Raw genomic sequence first — 17,747 nt, forward strand, 5'->3', positions numbered from 1 at the left:
GTGATACCAATTCTCTTGGTTTTCTCCTTCCTTTCTGTTCATTCCATTTCTTCTTCAGCCATCCCTTAAATGTTGGCACTTCTTGGGACTCCATCCACCTCCCACTTCCACCTCCCTCTTCCTCCTCCCTCTCTTCTGCTCACTCTCAGATTCTCCGAGTGATCTAATCCATTGTCATGATGTCAACACCATTCCAGTTTAAGGACTCTCAAATGTGTACCCTGCACACAGTTCTCTCTGGAATCTGAGCTCCATACCCATTTATACAATGACCATCTCCATTTAGATCATCCAGGATGACTCTCATATTTCTAGCTTGGGGGAAGCTAAGTAATTGGGGTGCCATTCAGTGAGAAGAGGATACATGAAGAGGAGCAAGTTTGGGGGCAGATAAGTTTGGTTTGGGACATGTTGAGTTTGAGGTGCCTGTGCTCAGGAGCCCTACAGATAGATTGGAGCTGAAGATAGATTTGTCACCACCAAGGTTATAGTCTGAGTTCTGGGTAGATTTGAACATATTCCTCCTCTGTGCGCCCATAACACTCTATGGATTTATCTCAGACCCTTTTCTTAGATACATTTTTCTCCTTTCCTGGACCTTCCCCCCCTCTCTAAACTCCCTCTTTATTTGACTGATTTCTACTCCATTATTCGGGTCTCAATTTAAACATCACTTTCTCAGGAAGTCCTTTTTCCAGAGCCCAGACTAACTTGGGTTCCCTGCTATGTATCCTCATAGCACTTCTTCTATCTCAATAGTCATGCCATTATTTTATTATATGCTTAATCTCTCTTCCCCCCGCTGGACTGTAAACCCAATGAGGGCCGGAATTGCATCTGCTCTACACATCTCTGTTTCTAAAACCTAGCACACTGTCTGGCACACAGTGGGTCTTAATATATGTTTGCTAACTAAAGGAAAGAGTGAGCCAGAGAGTCTGCAGCTACACAGAACTGAAGGCTTCAGTAAACACAGCTCTCTTTTTCTTACAGTTAAGTCACTAATGAGATTATTTATCAGACTTAGGCCTGGAACACAAACCAAAGGGAATACCACTGAGCAAATAATCACTAGGTTGACCACAATGCTCTCAGATATTAGTGTCCATGAAAGAGGTTGGAAATGCAGATTGCCAGTGTGTCCCTCTACCGCCACCCCAAGGTCCCGATGTAGCAGAATCAGGGAGGATCCCTGGGCTCCTTATTTCTCATGAGCGCTCTGGGTGACTCTGATGCGGCGGTTCACAGATGGTGCTTTGAGAAACATCAGTACCTGTAATCTGGCTTTGTCCCCACAACTCATGACACTAACCTCACCAAGGTTACCAGCAACCTCTTTGACACCAAATCTAGAGTACTCTTCTTCCTCCTTATCTATTCAAAACTTGATGTTTTCCATTTGACCACAGAATGGGGAGAGTGAGGCTGAATCGGACCTGTGCAGGTCACACTGTCTTTAACACCTTGATATAAATATTTTATCATGGATTTTCATATTAATTTTTATTTTTTAATAATGTATTGAAATAGGAGTTTATTACTGAGTCTTCTGGTGCCCCCTTACATTTTACACTGAGGGCCTGGCCCCAGCCCTGCCTGACCACAGCCCTTTCCTACACTCCTCTCTCCTCTACCTTTATTCACTTCTGTTTCTCAGTCACTGTTGCAGGATTTTCCCACCCACCCCTAAATGACGGTGTTCCCAAGAATTCTGTATTCAGACCAGTTCTTTCTTCTCAGTCATCACACACCCTAAGTGCCAACAGAGTGCTTAGTGAACAACTGAATGAGCCACACTTTTAATACACAGATGTACATTCAGTTTCTACACATGAAATTATACATGACTTCCTAACTTTTTGTGACCTTGTCATACCACAGAGAAAATAGACCATAGTATTTTGAATCAGTGACCCTACTTCTCCTCCCCAGCCCTCCAGTTACAGTGGATTTTTAAGAAAAACAAATCGGCCCTGGCCGGTTGGCTCAGCGGTAGAGCGTCGGCCTGGCGTGCGGGGGACCCGGGTTCGATTCCCAGTCAGGGCACATAGGAGAAGCGCCCATCTGCTTCTCCACCCCTCCCCTCTCCTTCCTCTCTGTCTCTCTCTTCCCCTCCCGCAGCCAAGGCTCCATTGGAGCAAAGATGGCCCGGGCGCTGGGGATGGCTCCTTGGCCTCTGCCCCAGGCGCTAGAGTGGCTCTGGTCTCGGCAGAGCATCGCCCCCTGGTGGGCAGAGCGTCGCCCCTGGTGGGCGTGCCGGATGGATCCCGGTCGGGCGCATGCGGGAGTCTGTCTGACTGTCTCTCCCCGTTTCCAGCTTCAGAAAAATACAAAAAAAAAAAAAAGAAAAACAAATCAATATAACGTCATTATGTTTTACACAATTAACTACCACCTAATCCCACATAAGCCTCAAACCCCTTTTTTTAACCTTGAACTTCAAGAATATCTGAGTGAAACTAAGGATTTGTATATTATAATGACAAAATTACTAGTTACCATTTATTGAGTCTTTTTCTAGGCATTGAGTTATGTACTGTACAGATGTCCCACTTGAGCCTAACACCAAGCCCAATAAGTGATTGGTGTTATCCCATTTTATAGATAAGAAAGATGAGCCTTCGGCCCTGGCCAGTTGGCTCCAGTGGTAGAGCGTCAGCGCAGCGTGTGGATGTCCTGGATTTGATTCTCGGCCAGCACACACAGAAGAAGCGCCCATCTGCTTCTCCACCCTTTCCCCTCTCCTTCCTCTCTATCTCTCTCTTCCCATCCCACAGCCAAGGCTCTATTGGAGCAAAGTAGGCCCAGGCACTGAGGATGGCTCCATGGCCTCCGTCTCAGGCGCTAGAATGGCTCTGACGCAATGGCACAATGCCTCAGATGGGCTGAGCATCGCCCCCTGGTGGGCATGCCGGGTGAATCCCAATCGGGCACATGCAGGGCATCTGTCTTTCTGCCTCCCCGCTTCTCAGTTCAGAAAGAGGAGGAGGAGGAGAAGGAGGAGGAGGAGGGGGAGGGGAAGGGGGAGGAGGAGGGAGAAGAAGAAAGATGAGCCTTTAAAATGTAATTTACAAGAAAATTGGAAGAGGTAAGGTTTGACGGTTCTGTCTGGCCCAAAGCCCACATGCCACTCATTCTACTTCTGGGTCTCCCACCCCGTGCACAGTGCAGGCCCTCAGCTGCAACTCCAACACCATATAAGGAGATGCTCTGCATAAATAGCTCCACTCCCTCCACTGGCTATGGGCAAGATGATCTGGCAGTAAGAATTCAGACTCTAAGTTCAACTGCTTAGGTTCATATCCTGGTTCCATCAGTTAACAGTGGGACCTTGGACAGGTCATTAACCTGTCTGAGATGGTTTCCTCATGAAGTGTATGGAAATACTAATAGCACCCACTGCAGGGTGTGGTGAGCATTAAATGAGACAACGCAAGCAAAGTAGTTAGCACAGTGCCTGGCATACAATAAATGCTTTGCTACCGCTGATACTGTGGCAGACTTCTGGAACTAATTGCTGAAATAATGGACCAAAAACACATATAAGGGAGGGGCTATGAAAATAGGACTAGCTAGGGCAGAGGAAAAGGCAGGTGGTGAAAGTTGGTCAGCCTAGCTGATAACTGAAGGAAAGAGGGCAGGAATAGGGGCGGGGTTTGGGGGAGCAGGGTGGAGGAATAGACTACCATGTGGGCTGACAGCCAGGCCCCCAGCTAGAGTGGCAACAGGCAGAGGAGCCTGGCTTCAGAGCAAACACTTTTTGCAGTAAAGAGCCTTTCCTAATGAGGCAATCTGTCTCTACTTCATTGGCATCCTGGGAACCAGGGTGCAGCAGAGATAATTTGCCACATGCACCCTCCCCCCCCAACAAAGCACCATTACCTCCAACCCATTACATTAGCCTTTATCAGTCTTGGAAGCTCTCAGTCATCCTCCATGAGCTGCAATAATTTCAGCTAATTTCTTAAGTGTTCTAAGAGCCTGTGATGTGTTATGAGCCTAGTAATTGTTGACTGGTTCCTTTGCTGTTGTGGCTTGATTTCATACCTTGTATCTGAGCTGATGCGTGCTCTGAGTGCTTTATTACAATGAAGCTTTTTGCAAAGGCTCACATTAAAAATAACATTAAATACTGAGGTGTTTTAAATCAGAGTTTAATTTTTTGCTATCTCCTTGTTGTTCTTATTAGGAAGACATGCAATTCTTCATAAAGATAGTGACCTCCAGTGTAAAGCTTTGAGCAAGCACAAAATTGAGAATTAATGATGAAGCTGATTATTTTTAGAGAAGTCTAAGAATGAGGTGCAAAGTAATGCACTATGCTGAGACCCAAGGTCAAGGCACAGAGAGGCTTGGAAAATTGACCAGCTGCTTTCGCCATGCACCTACTCATCAGAGCCTCCTTGCTCTCTAGAGAGCCTGTCAGAGCCAAGGAGGCTGAACTATCTATCCCAGAAGAGCTTCCGGGAGAACCACGAACATGCCTGCCAGCACCCCCTCCCCCTACCAAGTGTGGTGGCCCTTCTCCTTCAACCTAATGGCCCTTCTCAGATAAAGGGCTCAATTCGGCTCTTGGTCATTCTGGGTGCATTGGTGGTACCAGGTTCAGACACAGGATCTGGTTTCTATGTGGAAAACTGCCCTGAAATTCACTCTTTAACTTGTCATACAGCTATATGACTGGCTCATGCTTAGAGAAGCTTTTAAGGTCCATTGGCATCTTCTTATCAGCTGTAAGCAGGTGAGTTCTGTTCTGGAGAGATTCTGGTTCTCAGATGCATATTGGGCTCGTAGTGTCCATGGCATTCTCACTACATGGGACCAGGGCTTCTATTTATCTGTGGGTACCTAGTAGCCTCCAGGATGAGCCCACAGGTAGTGTCAGATGTGGTCCTATTCTAGTTGCTCCTTCCTCCCATGTTCTCCATTGACCCTCTACTAGTCAGCATCCTCTTGGTGGTGAAATACAGAAAACCAACTCATACTGGACCAGGAAAAGGGGGGGGGGGTGTTATTACCTCACTTAACTGAAAAGCCCAGAGAGTAGAAATCCATATTTCAGGTCTGACTAGATCCAGGGGCTTAAAATATGTCACTGGTACTTGGTCTCTCCCTCTTTTTTTCTCCATTTCTCAGCCCTGTTCCCTTCTGTATCGATAGACCTTACTGTGCTGTGATCCCCAGAAGCTCCAGAGATACATCCTTATAGCTCAACCATACCAAAAAAAGAGCCTCTCTTTCCCAAGGGGTGCCAAGAAAGTCTTGGGTTTTGAGCCTCAACAGATCAACTTAGGTCACACACCTGTCCCCAAATCAATGACTGTAGTCAGAAGAATGACATACACTGTCACCTGCTTACCCTACCAAAACCACATGTCTTATGAGTGGTGGAGGGGTGATTCCCCAAGGGACAGTTGAGGTGCTATTACAAGAAGAACAGATGCTAGAAAACCAAACACAAGAAATGTTCATTGTGTTGAACTTTTACATTTCCTGCTGAATGCAAAGGGAAGAATTTCCCAACTATTGAGTCACTTTACCCACACTCCCTGGGGAGGGTTAAGTATGTGAAGAAAGGATCACTTAGAAAACTTAGTGCCAAGAAACTTGACAAGTGTCTTATCTCTACTTTTCTATCCCTCTGGACAGTAATCGGTACCTTACAGAATTTCTTGAGGTTGGAGGTGTCCTAACACTCTTGGAAATACTTGGGCTAGAGAAGATCAAAGAAGAGGACAAGAAGCAATCCATCAAGCTACTTCAGGTTATTGCAAACTCTGGCAGGAAGTACAAGGAGCTCATCTGTGAGAGCTACGGTGGGTACTGTGTACAACAATGGTGAATTCCCAGGACTCCCTCGGGGCCTGGGTGAAGCGGGGGCGGCACCCAGCCCCACTGCAGGAAACTGTGTCACGGAACTGGCTGCACTGGAAGAACTTTGTCCAGTGGGCTCAGCTCCCATCCACGTCACCACCAGCAAATCGAGATTTATGGTGTTCCTGATTCATCATTTGCTCAAATCTTTCTATTGTGGTTTTGGAAATAGTTTTTCTATTTTAAATATATCCTTTCAACAAAGATTTATTAAGCCATTGTCTAAATCCTTTGTGAAATTGAGTTATGAATAACTCTAGAAATAAAACTGAAATAAAATCATTGAATGCGATGCTAGGTATATGCTAAGGCGCTGGGAGTAACGTACAGTCCCTGTCCTCAAAGAGCTTACAGGTGGTGAGAAAGGTCCGTAATCCCGGATTTTCAGTGTCATCTAGCAAGTGCTCTGACTGAGGCACATGAAGGAGATGCCATCGCCTATGCATCCCTTTTTCAAAGCACGTCCTTCATTGCACTTTAGTCGTGGCTCTCTGTGTGTCCCCCACAGCCTCTCTGAGCCTCGGTATATTTACCCATAAAATGAGACTAACACCTCCCTCTCAGTATAGTTTCTGAGATTAAATGATTTGGTATTAGTCAAAACATTTTGTAAACTGCTGTGTACTATGCATGTGTTACCACATAGCAATAAAAAAAATGCATGTTTTTTTTATTTATGCGTTTTGCAGAGCCATTTTAAACTTTAAAACATTTTGCCCTGGCCGGTTGGCTCAGCAGTAGAGTGTCAGCCTGGCGTGCGGGGGACCCGGGTTTGATTCCCGGCCAGGGCACATAGGAGAGGCGCCTATTTGCTTCTCCACCCCCACCCCCTCCTTCCTCTCTGTCTCTCTCTTCCCCTCCCGCAGCCAAGGCTTCATTGGAGCAAAGATGGCCCGGGCGCTGGGGATGGCTCCTTGGCCTCTGCCCCAGGTGCTGGAGTGGCTCTGGTCGCGGCAGATTGACGCCCCAGAGGGGCAGAGGCCAAGGTGGGCGTGCCGGGTGGATCCCAGTCGGGCGCATGCGAGAGTCTGTCTGACTGTCTCTCCTCATTTCCAGCTTCAGAAAAAAATAAAAATAAAAAATAAAATAAAACATTTTGATAAGCTGGGATGCCTATGCTGAAACAAAATTCTTCAGCCACAAAACCAGAGGTGAACAAGACAATGAAGCAACATGAGACTAAGCTTCAGCTTTTGATTGATTTGCTTGGTTAAATACATCTTAATCCTATTACCTTATGTTATGTAATCTTGAGTGAGGATTGTTTTCATAAATCCCTTCCAATTTAGCATTTCCTCTCTCCTTTGCTCAGGTGTACGATCCATAGCAGAATTTTTGGCAAAGTCTAAGTCAGAAAAGACCCAGGAGGAAGTTCAGGTTCTGTTCGATTCTTTGGTCCACGGTAATCCCAAGTACCAGAATCAAGTGTACAAAGGTCTAATAGCTTTACTGCCCTCTGCATCCCCGAAAGCACAGCAGCTGTCCCTGCAGACGCTCAGGACTGCCCAGGTGAGCCCAGGCTGCACGCTGCTGTGGTTCTGGTCCCCACAGTAATCTCACAATTACCCTCCGCAGTTGCGCTCCACGCAGGCATGAGAAACAGAGCTCAGCCTCCCACTGCACGTCGGCTGTTCAATCAACGTTACTTCTAGAAGGCCAAGGCAGGGCAAAGAGTTCATGTCTCCCATCAGAGTGATTTGTCCTGTTTACTTAAGGATCAGAAAGATGTTGACAGACTTAAAAGTGTTTGAGAAAAAGAACAAGAATGATGAAAGGACTGGAGAAAAGATTAAAGGAGTCAATTTGATAGGGAAAGAATCATGATGCATTTGTAGAGTGTGTAAGTGAAGAGACCAGACCTCCATTGCTTGGGAAACCTTTTTTTCTTGGCTTCTGCCTTCCTCTTGGACAGTGCCCTGGAATGTAAGCAAAGTCATATTTGGGGCATGGTGACCATAGGAAAACACCGTGCCTTGTAAGGAGGGAATTAGAGGCCTGGCCAGATAGCTCAGTTGATTAGAAGAACATCATCTTGCATGCCAAGGTTGCGAGTTCAATCCCTGGTCAGGGCATATACAAGCATCAGTGTTGATATGAATGAGCAGAACAAGTTGATGTTTCTCTCTCTCTCTCTCAAAATAAAAATCAATAATAGAAAAAAAAAAAGACTGTTAAAAAATATATGGAGGGAATTAGAGACTCAAAGGATGGTTTTGAGATGAACCATCATCACAAGCTCTCAAAACAGCTCCAGGATGGTCTGGAGAAGGGTGACAATTAAGAGACCAAAGAGGCCCTGGCCTGCTGGCTCAGCGGTAGAGCGTCAGCCTGGCGTGTAGATAGATGTCCCGGGTTTGATTCCCAGTCAGGGCACACAGGAGAAGCGCCCATCTGCTTTACACCTTTCCCCCTCTCCTTTCTCTCTATCTCTTCCCTTCCCGCAGCCAAGGCTCCATTGGAGCAAAGTTGGCCACAGTGCTGAGGATGGCTCCCTGGCCTCTGCCTCAGGTGCTAGAAGGGTTTTGGTTGCAACAGAGCAACGCCCCAGATGGGCAGAGCATCACCCCCTGGTGGGCGTGCCGGGTGGATCCCGGCCAGGCTCATGGCAGTGTCTGTCTGTCTGCCTCCCCGCTTCTCATTTCAGAAAAATACAAAAAAAAAAAGGAGAGAGAGAGACCAAAGATATGATAAGTCCTGAACAGTGGCAGTAGAAATATAGGTGACTAGGTAGGACAGACATTTTGGAGGCAGAATGCATGGGACTTGGGGCAGTAAAAGGAACGGAATCAAAGATGACATGTAGCTTCGACCTTAGCAGGGTGAGCTGTGTGCCACTGAGGGAGTGGGAAAACCTATTTGATTTGGAAAGAGTTCAATTTTGACTTGATGAACTTGATGAGCTTTTGTGGCTCCCAAGTGCCCATGAGGAGAAGGCCAAGCTGGTTACAGAAGATATAAATAGATCATTTGTTTAAAAGATACTTAATCCTGAGCCTCTCTCCCATAGAACCTGACAGCTCTCTGATAGCCTTTAGTAAGGCTTTTTCTTTTTAAGCTCCCCAAGTAATTCTGACGCCTAGCTCAATTGGGGACTCACGGTTCAGAACATCTAGTGGAGATGCCCATTGGACAGAAAATAAAAGACTGAAGCTCCAGAGAGAGACCCGAGGTGAGGATGGCGGTTTGAATTTCATGAGCAGAGAGGTGATAACTTAAACCATGAAAGTAAACAAGATCCCAGGTATAATGTAGGAAGTAAGAAGAGAAGGAACACTGCCACATTTAAGAGATGAACTGAGGAGGAAGGTGCAGCGAAGTGGGCTGATTAGCATTGTTATTTCCAGTTTCCATTATTAAGAGCCTCCTTTGTGCCAGGCTTGTGTTCGGGGCTTGCTTACACTGTCGCTTTTCATCTTCACAGTAGCTGACAGATGCAGGTATTATTATCCCCATTTTAAAGATGATGGAACTGAGCCTTAGGGGAGTGTTTCTTACTTTTTCAAGGCCACACACTAAGTAAGAGTTATTTACTAAGTGGGCATTTAAATCCAACTCTAACTACAGAGTCCTTATTCTTTTGACATGCACTCTGCCTCTTTGAAAAAGAACTATGAAAGCCATAAAAGGAAAACAGGAAAAAACAGGGCTGTGACAATCAAGGGGAAAGAGTGGCATTCAATAAGGAGGACGTGATCGTCTGGGTCAAATACAGCAGAGAGATTATGTACAGGAAGAACTGAAAAAGGATCCCAGCAGGAAAAATTTTGGTGGATTAGGGGACGGTCCTACAGCAGGAAAAATTAAATTGCAGCAGCCTGTCAGAGGACAAAGAAGTGGCTTTCCCCAGCTCAAGAGTAAAGGGGGAAAAGAACAATAGTATGAGGAGACAGAGGTGAAGGATAATTTTGTTCGGTCTGGGTGAGCTTGAGGATGTTTAATGCTAGCGGGCAGGAACCAATCAATGTACAGGTAAAAAGTGAAGACATAGGAAAGAGGGGTTCCCTGATTAGATGAGGTTTCTTAGGGAGAGAAGATTCAGGATCTTCCCACTCTCCCTGGCATGTGCCCGCCCTCCCCCTAGCCACGGTAGCCATCTCGTCCCTAAACCTCCAGCAGGTGGCCGGCTAGCCTCAACTGAGCACCTCCTGAGCGAGAGGGTTCAGTGGCAACCTTGGCAGATCTCAGTTGACTCCTGGCTGCCCATTTCTGCCCCTCTTCACAAGAGCCAAAACCCAGTGATTCTCCACTGCCCTTCCTCTCCCCATCCAGCCTGGCTGCCTAGCTATTTGGAAGGCTGCTTTTCATTCCTCCCAGATGGACAAGGTGTAAAGGGTAACTACCCTGTCCTTTTTGTCTTGCCAGTCGATCATTGGAACCACACATCCCAGCATCGTGGCCGGCGTGCTCAACATCCTACGCACGATGCACCTAGAAGTCCAGTATGAAGGTAGGAGAGGCAGTGTTGGTCAAATAAGTTTGTAAATATGATATTATTTATATATATATATATGTTTGCTCACATATAGTTTGCATTGGGTGTGGGGGACAGTCTGTAAGCCAGCGAAGTATTATAGCCTAAGGCTTAGTTCTAAGACTAAGATTTTCCCCACACCCTTGACTGTTGCATGATAGGGGTGGTGCACTCTTGTGAAGAATCCCAGTATGCCTCAGATAAATGACTTTTTATCAGAGACTTCCTTGTTTGTATATTGGATTAAAGGGTTTTATTTCTATACTATAAAGTGGGGCAGACCGGGAGCTTGCTCTCTCTTGGTTCCTGAGATTAACATTAGAGAGGAGAGCAGAGAAAGGCCACGTGGAGGAAAGCAAAAGCAGCCAAGATGGCGGAGTGCTGAAGGAGAAGCCAGTTTGTGCAGAGTTTGTGCAGAGAGAAGGAGATGGGGAACAGAGGTGAATAAGGCTGGTGATCTAGAAACCTTTGATTCTAGGAAACTCGGATGAGTCAGTGGCTTTGGGAGCCCTGAATGGAAAGGGAAGTGTTTTCCCACTGTGTATATTTCTTGCCCGCTGAGTGCAAGCTAGGATTAAAGCTAATGGCCCACCAGTTCTTGGCTTCGTTGTTTCATTACTGTCTGTCCAAATCCATTGCGAACCTGCACAGGCCAGGCGGCTGTGATGGTGGCCGTGGCTACTGGCTTTACAGGCGGCCAGCTCCGCTCCGTATCACAAGAGGTGCAGTGAGAGCACAGCCACTCTGACATGTTCTCTCCTGTTCACAAAGAGCCTTGTTGAGTGTCCCCCTCGGCAGATGGAAGATGCCGATTCAGTATTGATGGGCAATTTCTTCAGTAAGTCATATTCTATACTTTGAATCAACTACATGGTGTTTTCAGAGTTGTTTAGAATCTGCTTGGGTCCAGAGATAGCTCTGGTTCCGTTTTATATGGCACTTCCACTCTAAACAGATTACCTGAGGACTGTCCTTCTAAGAAATAGAGCCAGATAGTGGTAGTATTAGTAAGTGTTCATCTCTTGAGTACCCCTACGTGCCAGCCACTTTCCATGCACCATTCCATTTACTTCTCAAAATAACCACAGGAATGCAGAGCCCAGCACATATTAGGTTTCTGAATATTCAAAGGGATGAGTAGAGGGTAGGTACTTGTATGTTTTTCAAGCTAAAGCACTGAAGCACAGAGAGCTTACGTTTTCCGAGGTCACCCTGCTAACTAGATTCAAGCCAGACCGGTCTTTCAACAAGCCAGCATATGCTTTCAACATGCAGCGCCGGGCAGGGGTTTACAGGATGTGTTTCCTTCCCTGCCCCTACAGTGGTGCAGACAGGAGAGATGCTGTTTTCAGCAGGAGCACTCAAGGAAGGGTTTGCTGAGAAAGTGGTGTTTGAGCTGTCTTGGAGCATAAGAGGATTTAGGAAAGCAGAAGGGAGCAGAGGAGGCATTCTGGAAAGGGAAATGCTGTCAGTGAAGGCCTAGACTTTGGAAAATGCAAGGTGCCTGTGGGAAATGACAGGTGCATCATTTGGTGGAGGTTTGGTAGAGGTCTCAGTCCAGGAAGACCTGGAAATGTAGGCTAGGACCAGACTGTGGAGCACACCAATGCCAGATGGAGTAGTGGGCACTCTTTCCAGTAGGCAGCATGGAGCCATTGGAAAGTGAGCCATGAACCGGTGCAAGGCAAGGAGGGAAAGTAGCATCTCAGAAAGATGGCCTAGGGTCATGGGATGGTAGGTGGGCCTGACCCACAGGGGACTTCAGGCCAGAGGCCAGTCGGGAAGCCTTTGGGTTGTTCATACAGCAAAATGGGCATGTACTGATCTAGCTGAATACAGAGGCCCCAGAAAGAGAGAGAATGGACAAGGCGGAACTGCCGGGTGTGGAGAATGAGGTGGTACATGGAAAGGGGAATGGGCGGGGCCAAGGAGGCCAGGACAGCGAGGAAAGATCTGAACATTCGTACCTATTGGGATCCTGTGTCCAGAATGGCAGGCTGAGACTCAGGTCCAAGAAGTGTGGGAGGGACAGAAGGAGCAGGTGATACTGGGGTTCGGGTGTGCAAGTGAGATCCTGGGGAAGACAGACAAAGTTCTGAAGGCTCACTTTCACTATTGGTTATTTTTTGAGGCAGTGTTGAAATTGAATGTCAGTCATATTTTTCCTTCAGCAACATTGTCAATTTTGTATTTGTTTGATCTCTGCAGGTATGTGTAGGTATAGGGACCTCGTATGTTGAGAAGTAATGCTTTGTGAAAGCCATTACCAGGCCCTGGCTGGTTGACTCAGTAGTAGAGCATCAACCTGGTGTGTGGAAGTCCTAGGTTCAATTCCCAGTCAGGGCACACAGGAGAAGTGACCATCTGTTTCTTCTCCCCTCCCGCTCCCCTTTCTCTCTCCATCTCTCTTCTCCTCCCGCAGCCATGGCTCAATTGATTCGAGCACATTGGTTCCGGGCACTGAGGATGGCTCTGTCATGAGCATGGCCCCAGATGGGCAGAGATTTGGCCCTAGACAGGGTTTACTGGGTAGATCCTGGTTGGGGTGCATGCAGAAATCTATCTCCCCTCCTTTCACTTAAATTTTAAAAAAAAAGAAAAGAAAGAAAGAACCTGACCAGACTGTGTCACAGTGGATAGAGTGTCAGATTGGGACATGGAGGACCTAGGTTCGAAACCCCGAGGTCACTGGCTTAAGCATGGGCTCACCAGCTTGAGCAATGGGTCACTGGCTTGAGCATGGAATCATAGACATGATCCCATGGTCACTGGCTTGAGCCCAAAGGCCACTGGCTTGAAGCCCAAGGTCACTGGCTTGAGCCCAAGGTCGCTGGCTTGAGCAAGGGGTCACTCGCTCTGCTGTAGCTCCCCCCCCCCAGTCAAGGCACATATAAGAAAGCAATCAATGACCAACTAAGGTGCCACAACAAAAAATTAATGTTTCTCATCTCTCTCCCTTCCTGTCTGTCTGTCCCTACCTTTCCCTCTCTCTGTCTCTCTGTCAAAAAAGAGAGAGAGAGAGAGAGGAGAAAGAAAGAAAGAAAGAAAGAAAGAAAGAAAGAAAGAAAGAAAGAAAGAAAGAAAGAAAGAAAGAAGGAAGGAAGGAAGGAAGGAAGGAAGGAAAGAAAGAAAGAAAGAAAGAAGAGAGAGAGAGAGGAGGAAAGAAGGAAAGGAAGGAAGGAAGGAAGGAAGGAAGGAAGGAAGGAAGGAAGGAAGGAAGGAAAGAAGGGAGGGAGGGAGGGAGGGAGGGAGGGAGGGAGGAAGGAAGGAAGGAAGGAAGGAAGGAAGGAAGGAAGGAAGGAAGGAAGGAAGGAAGGAAGGAAGGAAGGAACTGCCAGCTAGAGCAGAATCTCCTAGCTGGGGAGGTGTTGCCAGTGACAGAGTGAGGAGGTGGAGTGGTAGAGGCACCTCAGTAAAGGTCAGAAGGTTGTCGTCGCTGGCCCTAGCTGGTTAGCTCAGTTGGTTAGAGTGTCGTTCTGAAACAACAAGGTTGTGAGTTCAATCCCTGGTCAGGGCACACACAACAAGCAACCAATGAATACACAACTAAGTGGAACAACCAATGAATACTTCCCTTACCCCTCCCCTCTTTCTCCCTCTCTCTGTCTCTCTAAAAATCCATCAATAAATTTAAAAAATAACAACAATTAAGCCCTGGCTAGGTAGCTCAGTTGGTTGGAGCATCGTCCTGAAGCACAGAGGTTGACAGTTTGATCTCCAGTCAGGGCACATATGGGAACAGATTAAAGTTCTTGTGTCTCTGTCTCTCTCTAAAAATAAAAAAAGAAAGAAAGGAAGGAAGGGAGGGAGGGAGAGAGGGAGAGAGGGAGAGGGAGAGAGAGAGAGAGAGAGAGAGAGAGAGAGAGAGAGAAAGAAAAAAAGAAAGAAAGAAAGAAGAAAGAGAGAAAGAAAATAAAAAAGTTGTCGCCAGCATTGAACCAAGGGAGTGACCTGGCAGTGAAATCACCCCCGAGGAGCCTGACCTGTGGTGGCGCAGTGGGTGAAGTGTCAACCTGGAACACTGAGGTCGCCAGTTCAAAACCTCAGGCTTGTCTGGTCAAGACACATATGGGAGTTGATGCTTCCTGCTCCTCCCCCTTCTCTCTCTCTCTCTCTCTCTCTAAAAATAAATAAAATCTAAAAAAATAATAATAGTATAAAAAATAACCTCGAGGAGACGAAATGGGGTGGCAGTGAGACCTCCCTTCCCCCACACCACTTCCAAGTAGCAGACATGACCACTCCCACTCACCCATCCCTTCTTAGCTTAAGCATTTCTGCTCTGAGGTCTTCCCTGGCCTGCCTTTCACCCCTGCCCGAACGCCAGCCCTCCTTCCTTGTACCACCCTCCCCCTCCTCCCCTCTAGGACCTCCTCCATTGGCGCAGTTGTCTCCAGAATGGTAACTGCCCTTTACATAAACTGCGCACAATTTCAGTTACAACTCACATCGTTTTTGGCCTTGTGTCCTCAGCATAGGCCCTAGCATATGTTAGGTCCTCCATCCGTTTGCTGAGTGAATGAGTGAGTGAGTACTGCACATACACACCATTAGTGACTACTTGCCTGTGTGCCTTTCTCCTCTAGACCTGTGAGCAACCTCAGGACAGGGACTGGGTCTCACTCATCTCTTTTTCCAGCTCAGAGTCTGGGACATAAAATGGGTGCTCCATAGAAGTTTGTTGAATAAATTTATGAAAAATGGCTTAGCTTCATTCATGCTGATGAACCCCTCCCAAGTTGGAACTGGCTTGGCTACTTCCCACATCAGGCCCAAGTTAGGGTCCCTGTGCTTTTATTACATGACAAGTACCACTGAGGCAGGCAGAGCACAAAGCTTTATCACTGCCTTTTTGGTGTGATGTGTGCTTGTGTGAGCACAGCGAAACTCTGTACTTCAAAATAATTTCAAATATGCTGGACTCATAACAGGGTCCCTAGAAATGTCTGTAGAATAAATGAATTATTCTTTTTCACAAGGCACTTCAAAATAGTCTTCCTGTAACTTGGAATATAGAGAATGCATATGGAATGACTGTCCACGAGGAGGGACTGTTTCACACAGGGGGTGGAGTGGAGCTTGAGGGAGAGAATACAGTATTCGGCTTCTACACACACTCCACAGGCAGGGCAGGGAAGCGCAGAATGGTCTGAGATGTGGTCTAACAGTGGTGACCGGAGAGGATCAGAGATGAATTTCTCTTGAGTTTGAGGATGCCCAGTCGCAAGACCAAAATGAAGCTTCCCCTTTATGCCAAGGATGATGGCAACAGTCAGGATGGAGAAGCCTGTGACCAAGAAAAGCGAGTAGTATAGCTGAATAGACTAACCCTAAAAGGGCAGGGTTGGTTTGTGGGGTTTCTTTAATGGTTTTTATTGCCTGACCGGTGATGGCACAGTGGATAGAGCCTTGACCAGGGGTTCTGAGGACCCAAATTTGAAACCCTGACATCATCAGTTTGAATGCAGGGTCACTGGTATGAGCATGGGATGATCAACATGATCCCATGGTCGCTGGCCTGAGCCCATGGTCACTGGTTTGAGCAAGGGGTCACTGGCTCAGCTGGAGCCCCCCAGTCAAGGCACATATGAGAAAGCAATCAATGAACAACTAAGGTATCGCAACTGCGAGTTGGTGCTTCTCATCTCTCTTCCTTCCTGTCTCTGACTCTCTCACTTAAAAAAAAATTATTGATTTTTAGAGAGAGGAAGAGGGGGAAGAGAGAGAGAGACAGGAACATCGATCTGCTCCTATATGTGCTCTGACCAGGAATCGAACTGGCAACCTCTGTGCTTACCAACCGAGCTATCCTGCCAGGGCAAGGTTTGTTTGTTTTTTAAAAACAAATATTGATTAAACATCTGTGATGTGCCAATACTCTGCCAAGTACTGAAGTTTTGTTTCTGTTTGTTTGTACTGAGGAGAAAAATGAATGGTTTGGAAGGAGGAGAGTAGGAAGGATATGCACTCAACCTCCCATGCTGTGTGTGTGGTGGAGTGCGGGGACCTCCTTCCCCTGAGAAGGCTACAGGGAAAGTGGAATTCTCAGTCAGAGTCCAGTGAAAATGGGAGGCGGAGAGGCTGAGGGCCTGGTGACTCCTTCCATGGCCAGGCGTCAGTGACAGAGGAGCCAGCAACTGTCTCACCTCCTTTTTTGTTGAGAAGTCCACCTTCCCACCCCCAAATCTACCAACCTGCCTGACCCACGTGCTCTGCTGTCCCCATCACAACAGTGTCCCTGTCCCTCACAGACCACCTCCTCTACTTCTGCTTGCTCTCTGAGGCACATCCCTCAGGCTTTTCTGCAGTTCCCCGTGCTCTTGTCTTCTGGTGAGTCATCTCTATCCACGTGCAGATACGCTCTGTATCTCCCATCTTAATCCAGCGCCCTCCTTGGTGATCTAAGGATTAAAAGAGATTTAAAAGACATGTGCCCCACCCTGGCTGGATAGATCAGTTGGTTCAAGAGCGTTGTCCCATTATGCCAAGTTGTGGGTTCGATCCCTGGGCAGCACACATATAAGAATCAACCAATGAATGCATAAATATGCATACATAAGTGGAACAACAAACTGATGTTTCTCTCTCTCTCTCTTTCTCTTTCTCCCTCTCTCTCTCTCTCTCTCTCTCATTTCCTTCCTCTCTCAAAAAAAAATAAACCCTCGCCTGACCAGGCGGTGGCACAGTGGATAGAGTGTCAGACTGGGATGCGGAAAGACCCAGGTTCGAGACCCCAGGATAGCCAGCTTGAGCGCGGGCTCATCTGGTTTGAGCAAAAAAGCTCACTAGCATGGACCCAAGGTCACTGGCTCGAGCGGGGGGTTACTCAGTCTGCTGAAGGCCTGCAGTCATGGCACATATGAGAAAGCAATCAATGAACAACTAAGGTGTCGCAATGAAAAACTGATGATTGATGCTTCTCATCTCTCTCCATTCCTGTCTGTCTGTCCCTATTTATCCCTCTCTCTGACTCACTCTCTGTCCCTGTAAAAAAATGAAAAATTTAAAATTTAAAAAGATAAAATAAATAAACCCTCAAAAAAAAAAAAAGACATGTCCTCCCAAAAGGGTAAAATTCAATTATAGTATTTAAGGATGCATACCCCTCCTTGACCCCAAATTCCCCTCCAGCTGCTCATTTTTCTATTTCCTTCCTGCTCGATCTCTTAGCTACTTCGGACCCAGTTGGTCAATAGCAGCTCACTCTCTTCTATTGGCTTCTGTGGTACTGCTCCCAGATTTCCTCCTGCCTGCTGGTTTTGCCATTTTTGCTAGTTTCTCCTATTTCTCTGCCAGACTGTTGGGTCAGCATACTTATCTCTTTACTAACACCTTCTCCCTGTGTGATTTTTGTCTAATCCCACCATGGCTTTAAATATAATACATATGTTATATATTCAGA

The 17,747-nt window shown here is 46.8% G+C and overlaps 1 protein-coding gene across 1 annotated transcript in view; it reads left to right on the forward strand.

Annotated features, from left to right (window-relative positions):
• Positions 1-17,747, forward strand: part of ARMH1 (armadillo like helical domain containing 1) — a 56,635-nt gene that overhangs the window by 17,962 nt on the left and 20,926 nt on the right. The window contains 4 exon segments of the mRNA XM_066376198.1: positions 4,673-4,741; positions 5,650-5,816; positions 7,187-7,383; positions 10,237-10,321. Of these exon segments, the coding sequence (XP_066232295.1) occupies positions 4,673-4,741; positions 5,650-5,816; positions 7,187-7,383; positions 10,237-10,321 (518 nt within the window).

The sequence above is a fragment of the Saccopteryx leptura genome, chromosome 3, assembly GCF_036850995.1.
Source record: "Saccopteryx leptura isolate mSacLep1 chromosome 3, mSacLep1_pri_phased_curated, whole genome shotgun sequence".
Lineage (NCBI taxonomy): Eukaryota > Metazoa > Chordata > Mammalia > Chiroptera > Emballonuridae > Saccopteryx > Saccopteryx leptura.